The 13,533-nt window shown below is 42.1% G+C and overlaps 1 protein-coding gene across 1 annotated transcript in view; it reads right to left on the minus strand.

Annotated features, from left to right (window-relative positions):
* Positions 1-13,533, minus strand: part of LOC118362969 (large neutral amino acids transporter small subunit 3-like) — a 34,946-nt gene that overhangs the window by 11,960 nt on the left and 9,453 nt on the right. The window contains exons 3-5 of the mRNA XM_035743726.2: positions 12,733-12,916; positions 12,473-12,528; positions 12,249-12,325 (exon numbers count right to left, since the gene is read on the minus strand). Coding sequence (XP_035599619.2) covers positions 12,249-12,325; positions 12,473-12,528; positions 12,733-12,916 — 317 coding nt within the window. The remainder of the gene's footprint in view (positions 1-12,248; positions 12,326-12,472; positions 12,529-12,732; positions 12,917-13,533) is intronic.

The following is a 13,533-nucleotide window of genomic DNA, read 5'->3' on the forward strand; positions in this document are numbered from 1 at the left end:
AACCTTTTTCCTACGAGTGTAGTTTTAGCCAATAACTAGGAACTGCAGGTTTCCCTGGTCAGGTCGTGGCAGAGGTACGGATAGAGTTGCCCCATGACCATGACCATTCTCTCTCCAGGTCCTGTCGATCAGTGTACAGGTCATGGCTGAACCATCGGAGGACTTCAGGGGCCTCAGCTACGTGCCCCAACACACACTACCATGGACATGGACTGACAGACAGAGACAGGCAGACAGAACCAAAGGTTGACATTATTTCGGTGGATGGAATGAAAGAGTCCATGACTAGGAGGGAAACGTGTGACTCGTTTGCCATGTCGTGCAGTGCAACCGTTTACTTGCATATGCGCCTAAATATTTTTGCTGCGACCTGGAGCTTTAATTTAGGAGCACCAGTGCGCCAACATTTTGAGGGGATTCTGGCTTCATTACCTCCTATATTTACATTTTTCATCTTAGGTGCACACACACATGCTCTTTGTAAAACAAAAAAAAGGTCAGCGCAGAGCCCTTTCATGTGTGGGTATCAGAGGAGGCTGGTGGGAGGAGCTATAGGAGGATGCGTGAATTGTAATCGCGGGGATTAAATTAATGGAACGGTCTCAAACACACCCAACATACGGAAAGCAACACCATTACAATGAGCCCGTCCTCCTATAGCTCCTCCCACCAGCCTCCTCTGGTGGGTATGTGTACATGTGTGTGTGTGAAAGAGGCAGAGAGTGTGTGAGAGAGAGGTAGAGGTACAGACAGAGGTAAGGGAACAGACAGAGAGGTAGAGGGACAGACAGAGAGGTACAGGGACAGACAGAGAGGTAGAGAGAGAGGTAGAGGGACAGATAGAGAGGTATAGGGACAGACAGTGAGGTAGAGGGACAGACAGTGAGGTAGAGGGATAGACAGAGAGGTAGAGGGATGGAGAGAGTTAGAGGGACAGACAGTGAGGTAGAGGGACAGACAGTGAGGTAGAGGGACAGACAGAGAGGTAGAGGGACGGAGAGAGAGGTAGAGGGACAGACAGAGAGGTAGAGGGACAGACAGAGGTAGAGGGACAGACAGAGAGGTAGAGGGACAGACAGAGAGGTAGAGGGACAGACAGAGAGGTAGAGGGACAGACAGAGAGGTAGAGGGACAGACAGAGGTAGAGGGACAGACAGAGAGGTAGAGGGACAGACAGAGAGGTAGAGGGACAGACAGAGGTAGAGGGACAGACAGAGAGGTAGAGGGACAGACAGAGAGGGTAGGAAGATGGGTGAACTCGAGAAAAAGCAGGGAGCTTTAAAAACAGAATCAGAACAACATTCTACAAGCACAAAAAAAGAGGAATGGGATATGTCTCGATTGCCCTGGAGAATGTAAGGTCATATAGCTAGCTCATGGACCTAATATGGACGGACGGACGGACGGACGGACGTGTGTGTGTGTGTGTGTGTGTGTGAGAGATGTGAAATGGCTAGCTATAGTTAGCAGTGGTGCGCGCTAATAGCGTTTCAATCGGTCACATCACTCACTTGAAGTAGTACTCTGCAAAGACCGTGGCAATGCTTCGTGGGAGGCAGTTGTTGATGTGTGCAGAGGGTCCCTGGTTCGGGCCCGGGTATGGGCGATGGGACGGACTAAAGTTATACTGTTACTCCCATCCCCCTGCCCCCCACTGCAGACCCACAGCCCAGCAGGCAGAGCTACGCACAGGCTGTGAGAGGAGCAACTGGCCCAGCCCCCACCAACCAAATGAGTGACATTAAACAAATGCTGACATGTGATTTTTTTTAAATTTTTTATTTTACCTTACCAGGCAAGTCAGTTAAGAACACATTCTTATTTTCAATGACAGCCTGGGAACAGTGGGTTAACTGCCTGTTCAGGGGCAGAACGACAGATTTGTACCTTGTCAGCTCTGGGGTTTGAACTCACAACATTCCGGTTACTAGTCCAACGCTCTAACCACTAGGCTACGCTGCCAGGTTGAGGGTCATGGTAAGATGAGCACAAGAACTCCACCTACACCCACCCAAGTGCCATGACACAAATTCTATCTTAAATGATAAACATATCACATTTGCATAATAAGAGTTTACTTTAATTGAAAAACCCTATTTTAATAGTTCTTGTTGGATTGTGAGTGTTTGTCTCATTTTGAAGGAAAAAAAAGTTATGAAATGTTTTTTACGTTGCATGTTGAAATTTACAAGGATTGAAGTCCTCTGCTTTTGGACTAAAGAGCAGAAACCCAGACTTCCTGAAAGAAATTGATGATGTTGATATTGTAGTTCTACAGGAAACATGGTGCAGAGGTGATGTTTCCACTGGCTGTCCACTAGGTTATAGGGGGATAATCATATGCATCCACTAAATTAAAAGGAATCAGACAGGGCAGAGACTCAGGGGGAATGCTAATATGGTATAAATCTAAACTAATTAATTCAATCAAATTGATCAAAAAAGGAGAATTCTTTATCTGGTTAAAAATCAACAAGGAGACTATCTTGACAGATAAAAACGTCTTCCTCTGTGCCACATACATTCCCCCCTCAGAGTCACCCTACTTCAATGAAGAGAGTTTCTCCATTCTAGAGGGGGAAATTAGTCACTTTTCAGGCCCAAGGCAAAGTACTGGTCTGTGGAGACCTGAATGCTAGAACAGCAGAAGAACAAGACACTATTACAAGTCATGGGGATAAACACCTACCAGGAAGCAACAACCTTTCCCTCCCCATAGAAACAACTATGACAAAGTGAAAAACAAAAACGGAGTCCAGCTCGTGAAGCTCTGTGAAACACTGGGTCTGTACATAGTCAATGGTAGGCTGGGAGGGGACTCTTTTGGTCGGTACACCTACAGCTCTGTGAAACACTGGGTCTGTACATAGTCAATGGTAGGCTGAGAGGGGACTCTTTTGGTAGGTACACCTACAGCTCTGTGAAACACTGGGTCTGTACATAGTCAATGGTAGGCTGAGAGGGGACTCTTTTGGTAGGTACACCTACAGCTCTGTGGAACACTGGGTCTGTACATAGTCAATGGTAGGCTGAGAGGGGACTCTTTTGGTAGGTACACCTACAGCTCTGTGGAACACTGGGTCTGTACATAGTCAATGGTAGGCTGAGAGGGGACTCTTTTGGTAGGTACACCTACAGCTCTGTGGAACACTGGGTCTGTACATAGTCAATGGTAGGCTGAGAGGGGACTCTTTTGGTAGGTACACCTACAGCTCTGTGGAACACTGGGTCTGTACATAGTCAATGGTAGGCTGAGAGGGGACTCTTTTGGTAGGTACACCTACAGCTCTGTGGAACACTGGGTCTGTACATAGTCAATGGTAGGCTGAGAGGGGACTCTTTTGGTAGGTACACCTACAGCTCTGTGGAACACTGGGTCTGTACATAGTCAATGGTAGGCTGAGAGGGGACTCTTTTGGTAGGTACACCTACAGCTCTGTGGAACACTGGGTCTGTACATAGTCAATGGTAGGCTGAGAGGGGACTCTTTTGGTAGGTACACCTACAGCTCTGTGAAACACTGGGTCTGTACATAGTCAATGGTAGGCTGAGAGGGGACTCTTTTGGTAGGTACACCTCCAGCTCTGTGAAACACTGGGTCTGTACATAGTCAATGGTAGGCTGAGAGGGGACTCTTTTGGTAGGTACACCTCCAGCTCTGTGAAACACTGGGTCTGTACATAGTCAATGGTAGGCTGAGAGGGGACTCTTTTGGTAGGTACACCTACAGCTCATCCCTTGGCAGCAGCACTGTAGACTACTTCCTCACCGACCTAAACCCAGAGTCTCTCAGAGCCTCCACAGTCAGCCCACTAGGCTGAGAGGGGACCTCTCTTGACCACAGTAAAATCACAGTGTATCTGAGAAGAGCAGAACCCAACCATGAAGCATCACGGCCCAATAAATGACATGGTACAAAACAGGCCTATAGATGGAGTGCAAACAGTACAGACATCTACCAAGTAGCAATTAGTAGCCAAAAAATACAATCTCTCCTGGACAACTTTTTAGCCTTAGCATTCTCCTACAGCAATTAAGGTGTACATTTGGCTGTTTGGAACATAAACTTTATATTTGACAAATTAGCCTCCTCTGCTAATCTAAAGAAGCATAAGAGCAAACCAGAAATAACAGATAATGAAAAATGGTTTGATAATGATTGCAAAAATTTAAGAAAACCATTGAGAAATATATTTAATCAAAAACACAGAGAACCAGACAACAAAAATATACGCCTTCAATATGGGGAAACACTGAAGCAATACAAACACACCCTAAGAACAGAAAAGGAACAGCACATTAGAAATCAGCTGGATGGAATTGAGGAATCCATAGAATCAAACCACTTCTGGGAGAATTTGAATAAATGAAACAAACCTCATCAGGAGGAACTGACTATCCACAATGGGGATATGTGGAGAAATCACTTTGAAAACCTCTACAGCAATATAACAAAGAGCCCAGAACAAAAATATATACAAGAAAAATGACAAATCCTTGAATCAGCAGTCAAAGACTATCAGAATCCTGTGGATACCCCAATTACAGAAGAAGACTATCAGAATCCTGTGGATACCCCAATTACAGAAGAAGACTATCAGAATCCTGTGGATTACCCCAATTACAGAAGAAGACTATCAGAATCCTGTGGATACCCCAATTACAGAAGAAGACTATCAGAATCCTGTGGATACCCCAATGGGAATTGACAGAAGAAGACTATCAGAATCCTGTGGATACCCCAATTACAGAAGAAGACTATCAGAATCCTGTGGATTACCCCAATCAGAAGAAGACTATCAGAATCCTGTGGATACCCCAATTACAGAAGAAGACTATCAGAATCCTGTGGATACCCCAATTACAGAAGAAGACTATCAGAATCCTGTGGATACCCCAATTACAGAAGAAGACTATCAGAATCCTGTGGATACCCCAATTACAGAAGAAGACTATCAGAATCCTGTGGATACCCCAATTACAGAAGAAGACTATCAGAATGCTGTGGATACCCCAGTTACAGAAGAAGACTATCAGAATGCTGTGGATACCCCAGTTACAGAAGAAGACTATCAGAATGCTGTGGATACTCCAATTACAGAAGAAGAATGATTGGAAAAACTATGCAGTCTCCAACCCAAAAAGGCCTGTGGTGCTGATGGTATTTTAAATGAAATGATCAAATATACAGACCACAAATTCAAATTGGCTATACTCAAACTCTTCAACATTATCCTCACTGCAGGTATTTTCCCCGATATTTGAAACCAGGGATTGATCACACCAATCTATAAGAATGGAGACATATTTGACCCAAATAATTACAGAGGAATTTGCGTTAACAGCAACTTGGGGGAAATTCTCTGCAGTATTATAAATAGCAGACTACATCATTTCCTTGACGAACACAACGTCCTGAGCAGAAGCCAGATTGGATTTCAATTTTTTTTTCCGTACGACAGACCACATTTACACCCTCCACACTCTAATTGATAAACAAGTAAACCAAAACAAAGGCTAAATCATCTCGTGTTTTGTAGATTTCAAGAAAGCATTTGATTCAATTTGGTACGAAGGTCTTTTTTATAAACTAATAGAAAGTGGTATTGGAGGGAAAACATATGATTTTATTAAATCAATGTACACTAAAAACAAATGTGCGGTTAAATTGGCAACAAGCAAACAGACTTCTCTCAGGGACGGGGAGTGAAACAGGGCTGCCCAATAAGTCCAACACAATTTAACATCTTCATTAATGAATTGGCAAAAACATTAGAAGTATCGGAAGCACCTGGTATCACCCTAAACAACACTGAAATCAAGTGTCTGAGGAACGCAGATGACCTGGTGCTGCTGTCTCCCACTAAAGAGGGGTTACAGCAGCACCTAGATCGTCTTCACGGGATCTGCCAGACCTGGGCTCTGACCGTTAACCTAAAAATATATATATATAATGATATTCCAAAAAAGGTCCAGAAATAAGGATGACAAATGTAAATTCTATTTGGACACAGTTCTATTAGAACACACCAAAAACTACACATATCTATGACTAAATATCAGAAACACAGGTAACTTTCACATGGCTGTGAATGAGCTGAGAGACAAAGCAAGAAGAGCATTCTATGCCATTAAAAGGAACATCAAAATCGAAATTCCAATTAGAATCTGGCTCAAAATGTTTCAATCAGTTATTGCTCTATATGGCAGTGAAGTATGGGGTCCAATCTCTAATAATGAATTTACCAAATGGGACCAACATCCAATCAAAATACTGCATGCAGAGTTTTGCAAGACTGTATTGCAAGTGCAAAGAAAAACTCCAAATAACGCATGTAGAGCAGAATTGGGCCAATACTCCCTCCTCATTCAAATAGAAAAAAGAGCCATCAAATTTTACAACCATCTAAAAACAAGTGACCCCAAAACATTCCATCACACAGCTCTACAATGTCAAGAGATGAAACAAGAGAAGAGTCTCCTCCGCCAGCTGGTTCTGAGGCTCAGTTCACCAACCCAAACCAACCCCATAGAGCCTCAGGACGGTACTCAGAAAATCTGGCCCAACCAAATCATCACAAAACAAAAATAAAAATATATAATCTATTGGAAAGACACCACAAAAAAATCTAAGTAAACTTCAATGCTATTTGGCTCTAAACAGACAGTACATGGTGGCAGACTATCTGACCACTGTGACTGATATAAAACTGAGGAAAACATTGACTAGGTACAGACTCAGTGAGCACAGTCTGGCTATAGAGACCGGTCGTCACAGACAAACCTGGCTGCCCAGAGAGGACAGGCTGTGCTCACTCTGCTCCAGGGGAGAGGTAGAGACAAGAGCTGCATTTCCTATTACACTGTGACAAATACTCAGACCTAAGAGAATATTTCTTTCCCAAAATTATAATTCAATACAAAGAATTTGAAACTATAAAAGATGAAGAAAATATAAAATATTTATTTGGTGAAAAGCCAAAATGTGCAGTTTTGGCAGCCAAATATGTGTCCTCCTGCTACAACCTGAGGGACAGCCAGTGAAAAGTGCAAAGTAATGTCGATAATATTACCCATCTTGTTTTGTTTTGTCTTTCATACCACGTCATGTGTCTTTTCAGTCACGTTGACACTGGTCTACTACCATTGCTTTAATGTATTGCTGTTCTCATTAATATTGTTGTTGTAGTTGTTGTTAATGGTAATCCCATGTCCACTACTACTATTATTATTGCTGTTGATCCCACCATTTATTTACATACAAATATATATATATTATATATAAATATATGTTTTTCAATTATTTTTTTGATATTTATAAATATATGAAATATTTTTTTATAATTAACTTTGACAATGTCAATAAAATCAATTGAATGAGAATAAAGTCAATTGAAGAGAGAGAGAGAGAGAGAGAGAGATGGGTGTCCTTGTGTGTTTTGGGAAGGGGGCAGGGACGAGCGTGTCGACAGCCCAGTAATCTGATTGGCCGACGGCCGTGTGCTAGAATTTAGAGCCAGGAGCAGAACAGCATGTGCCGTAGAGACTCTGAACACCAACAGACAAAATATACAGTAATATAGCGTATAATAGTAATAGCTACAGTATGCCTCACATAGTGCATTCAGAAAGTATTCAGACCCCTTGATTTTTTCCACATTTTGCCACGTTACAGCCTTATTCTAAAATGGATTAAATTACTTTTTTTGCTTATCAATCTGCACACAATACCCCATAATGATGAAGAGAAAACAGGTTTTGAAATATATTAAAAATAAGAAACAGAAATACCTTATTTACATAAGTATCCAGACCTTTTGCTATGAGACTCGAAATTGAGCTCAGGTGCATCCTGTGTCCATTTATCATCCTTGAGATGTTTCTACAACTTGATTGTTGTCCACCTGTGGACCAATCAATTGATTGGAAATTATTTGGAAAGGCACACAACTCTCTAAATCATGTCCCACAGTTGATCGTGGATGACAGAGCAAAAACCAAGCCATGAGGTCGTAGGGATTGTCTGTAGAGCTCCGATACAGGATTGTGTCGAGGCACAGATCTGGGAAAGGGTACCAAAACCTTTCTGCAGCATTGAAGGTCTCCAAGAGCACAGTCGCCTCCATCATTCTTAAGTGGAAAAAGTTTGGAACCACCAAGACTCTTCCTAGAGCTGGCAGCACAGCCAAACTGAGCAATCATGGGAGAAGGGCCAAGAACCCAATGGTCACTCTGACAGAGCTCCAGAGTTCCTCTGTGGAGATGGGAGAACCTTCCAGAAGGACAACCATCTCTGCAGCACCCCACCAATCAGGCATTTATGGTAGAGTGGCCAGACAGAAGCCACTCTTCAGGAAAAGGCACATGATAGTCGCTTGGAGTTTGCTAAAAGGCACCTAAAGGACTCTCAGACTGTGAGAAACAAGATTCTCTGGTCTTATGAAACCAAGATTGAACTATTTGGCCTGAATGCCAAGCGTCATGTCTGGAGGAAACTTGGCACCATCCCTACAGGTGAAGCATGGTGTTGGCAGCATCATGCTGTGGGGATGTATTTCAGTGGCAGGGACTGGGAGACTAGTCAGGATCGAGGGAAGATGAACGGCGCAAAGTACAGAGAGATCCTTGCTGAAAACCTGCTACAGAGCGCTCAGGACCTCAGACTGGGGGCGAAGGTTCACCTTTCAACAGGACAACGACCCTAAGCAAACAGCCAAGAAAACGCATGAGTGGCTTCGGAATAAGTCACTGAAGGTCCTTGAGTGGCCCAGCTTGAGCCCGGACTTGAACCCTATCGAACATCTTTGGAGAGACCTGAAAATAGCTGTGCAGCGATGCTCCCCATCCAACCTGGCAGAGCTTGAGAGGATCTGCAGAGAAGAATGGGAGAAACTCCCCAAATACATGGTGTGCCAAGATTGTAGCGTAATACCCAAGAAGACTCGAGGCTGTAATCACCGCCAAATGTGCTTCAACAAAGTACTGAGTAAAGCGTCTGAATACTTATGTAAATGTGATATTTCAATTTTTTTTAAACCAGTTTTTACTTTGTCATTATGGGGTATTGTGTGTAGATTGATGAGGGAAACAAACTATTTAGTCCATTTTAGAATAAGGCTGTAACGTAACAAAATGTGGAAAAAATCAAGGAGTCAATACTTTCCGAATGCACTTTATACACTGAGTATACCATACATTAGGAACACCTTCCTAGTATTGAGTTGAACAACCCCCCTTTGCCCTCTGAACAGCCTCAATTCGTCTGGACATGGACTCTACAAGGTGTCGAACGTGTTTCACGGGGATGCTGGCCCCATGTTGGGGATTCTGGCCCCATGTTGACTCCAATGCTTCCCACAGTTATGTAAAGTTGGCTGGATGTCATTTGGGTGGACCATTCTTGATACTCAAAGTAAACTGTTGAGGGTGAAAAACCCAGCAGCGTAGCAGTTCTTGACACAAACCGGTGTGCCTGGCACCTACTACCATACCCCATTTTTGTCATTCACCCTCCGAATGGCACACATACACAATCCATGTCACAATTGTCTCAAGGCCTACAAATCTTTCTTTAACCTGTCTCTCCTTCATCTACACTGTTTGAAGTGGATTTTACTAGTGACATCAATAAGGGATCATAGCTTTCACCTGGATTCCCCTGGTCAGTCTACGTCATGGAAAGAGCAGGTGTTCTTAATGTTTTGTTCACTCAATGTACAGTTAGTGATATCCGTAGAATCTATTCCTATGGTTATAATAACTAACATATGTATGTTTCAGAGGAGGCTGGTCAGAATCACATCACCTTTATTCACCAAGTACATTTACACATACTCAGGATTGTACTTGGTGACATGGTGTTGCTAGTGATATTTAGAGACAGAATACAGGCAGCGGAGTTTAAAGAAGGTTTACATGCATTATATACAACTAGGCAGAGTGAGCATAGAGCTATAAGAGAATGAGCAGATATACAAATATACAGTGGGTATACGGTTGGCATACAGTGGGTATATTGTTGATATACAGTGGGTATATTGTTGATATACAGTGGGTATACGGTTGGCATACAGTGGGTATATTGTTGATATACAGTGGGTATACGGTTGGCATACAGTGGGTATATTGTTGATATACCGTGAGGATATTGCTGATATACAGTGGGTATATTGTTGATATACAGTGGGTATATTTGGCATAAGTGGGTATATTGTTGATATACAGTGGGTATATTGTTGATATACAGTGGGTATATTGTTGATATACAGTGGGTATATTGTTGGCATACAGTGGGTATATTGTTGATATACAGTGGGTATATTGTTGATATACAGTGGGTATATTGTTGATATACAGTGGGATATTGGTGATATACAGTGGGTATATTGTTGATATACAGTGGGTATACGGTTGATATACAGTGGGTATATTGTTGATATAGTGGGATATTGCTGATATACAGTGGGTTATTGTTGATATACGGTTGAGTGGGTATATTGTTGATATACAGTGGGTATATTGTTGATATACAGTGGGTATATTGTTGATATACATACATACAGTGGGTATATTGTTGATATACAGTGGGTATACGGTTGGCATATATATACAGTGGGTATATTGTTGATATACCGTGAGGATATTGCTGAGTGGGTATATTGTTGATATACAGTGGGTATACGGTTGATATACAGTTTGTATATTGATGTTATATAGTGGGTATGTTGTTGATATACAGTGGGTATATTGTTGATATACAGTGGGTATATTGTTGAAATACAGTGGGTATATTGTTGATATACAGTGGGTATATTGTTGATATACAGTGGGTATATTGTTGATATACAGTGGGTATATTGTTGATATACAGTGGGTATATTGTTGATATACAGTGGGTATATTGTTGATATACAGTGGGTATATTGTTGATATACAGTGGGTATATTGTTGATATACAGTGGGTATATTGTTGATATACAGTGGGTATATTGTTGATATACAGTGGGTATACGGTTGGCATACAGTGGGTATATTGTTGATATACAGTGGGTATATTGTTGATATACAGTGGGTATATTGTTGATATACAGTGGGTATATTGTTGATATACAGTGGGTATATTGTTGATATACAGTGGGTATATTGTTGATATACAGTGGGTATATTGTTGATATACAGTGGGTATATTGTTGATATACAGTGGGTATATTGTTGATATACAGTGGGTATACGGTTGATATACAGTGGGTATATTGTTGATATACAGTGGGTATATTGTTGATATACAGTGGGTATATTGTTGATATACAGTGGGTATATTGTTGATATACAGTGGGTATATTGTTGATATACAGTGGGTATATTGTTGATATACAGTGGGTATATTGTTGATTACAGTGGGTATATTGTTGATATACAGTGTGTATGTTGTTGATATACAGTGGGTATATTGTTGATATACAGTGGGTATATTGTTGATATACAGTGGGTATGTTGTTGATATACAGTGGGTATACGGTTGATATACAGTGTGTATGTTGTTGATATACAGTGGGTATATTGTTGATATACAGTGGGTATACGGTTGATATATAGTGGGTATATTGTTGATATACAGTGGGTATATTGTTGATATACAGTGTGTATGTTGTTGATATACAGTGGGTATATTGTTGATATACAGTGGGTATATTGTTGTTATACAGTGGGTATATTGTTGTTATACAGTGGGTATATTGTTGATATATAGTGGGTATATTGTTGATATACAGTGGGTATATTGTTGATATACAGTGGGTATACGGTTGATATATAGTGGGTATATTGTTGATATACAGTGGGTATATTGTTGATATACAGTGTGTATGTTGTTGATATACAGTGGGTATATTGTTGTTATACAGTGGGTATATTGTTGTTATACAGTGGGTATATTGTTGTTATACAGTGGGTATACGGTTGATATGCACAAATGTGGTTTCCATATGTTTCATACCGTTCCATTAATTCCATTCCAGCCATTACAATGAGCCCGTCCTCCTATAGCTCCTCCCACCAGCCGCTGGTGTGTTCTGGGAACTTTGGATATGTCCTTGTTGTGTCCATGTAGAGGAGAAGGATGGTGTGTGTGTGTGTGTGTGTGTGTGTGTGTGTGTGTGTGTGTGTGTGTGTGTGCGTGCGTGCGTGCGTGCGTGCGTGCGTGCGTGCGCGTGTGTGCGCGCGTGTGTGTGTGCGCGCGTGTGTCTTACCGTGAGGGAGGTAAAGGTGAGGCAGATTCCTCCGAAGCCGTTGAAGGAGACTGCTATGAAAATGAGGGCCGAGAGTACTGGAGGAGGAAAGGGAGGAGGAAGAAGGAGACCGTTAAGTGAGATCTATGTGTGCAGTGTAATGTAATAAGCAGATGTGTTCAATGTGATGTTTCTGTACATTTAGTGTTCATTTACAGTGACTTACAGCGGTTTAGGATCCTTACCTTCGGGGTTATAGGCAGCTCCAGCTATCATGGCACAAGAGAAAGCAAAACACGCACTGCAAGAGAGAGGGACTTGATGATGACGCTGACTCATGGAAGATAATGATGGTGACGATGGTTGTGAAGATAACGGCTATGGTCATGACGATTGTTAAAAAAGTTATAATGGTGACAATGACAATCACAGTGTTAATCGCTGATGATTTAATATTACTATAATGATGACGGCAATGACGATGATGATGTGTCCCGTCTTTTACCTGCCGAGGAGGCGGAGCGGGCGGGGCCCGTACTTGTCCATCAGGATACCTAGCGGCAGAGTGGCTGCACTCAGCAGGAAGGAGCCAATGGTAAAGCCCAGATTCAACATCTCTTCCTGGTCCACGCAGCTATGCCAGATACCACTGTCCCACGAACTGATGTTACTGAACACTGTCTCGTTGTCTGGGAGGGGGGTGGAGAGAGGTGAAGAAAGAGAGGGGGAGCAGGAGAAGGGTAAGGAAGGGGACGAGAGAGACGGGAGTTGAGAACTATACAAGACACAGGAAACCACATGTGCCATAGACATGTATATCTCTATGGACGTATACAGGGGCGAAATCCCAAGTTCCACTGGAGTTGAATTTTCACTTAGTCATGCGTTGATATCAGTGGTCGTTAGGATTCACCCCACAGTATCTATGCATAGGTTTATGTATACCTGGGGTCAATTCCATTTCAATTACACACAGTTTGGAAAGTACTATGAAGTTCTCTTCTGTGCTTTTCAATGAGAAACATTGAATTGGCATTTTGAATTGGCATTTGGTCTATTTTCTGAATTGACTGGAATTTAAATGGAATTGAACCCTGAAGTATACGGTATCCCTTAGTATGAAAATGACCCCAACCCTGAAGTATACGGTATCCCTTAGTATGGAAATGACCCCAACCCTGAAGTATACGGTATCCCTTAGTATGGAAATGACCCCAACCCTGAAGTATACGGTATCCCTTAGTATGGAAATGACCCCAACCCTGAAGTATACGGTATCCCTTAGTATGGAAATGACCCCAACCCT

This window comes from Oncorhynchus keta, chromosome 29 (genome assembly GCF_023373465.1).
Source record: "Oncorhynchus keta strain PuntledgeMale-10-30-2019 chromosome 29, Oket_V2, whole genome shotgun sequence".
Lineage (NCBI taxonomy): Eukaryota > Metazoa > Chordata > Actinopteri > Salmoniformes > Salmonidae > Oncorhynchus > Oncorhynchus keta.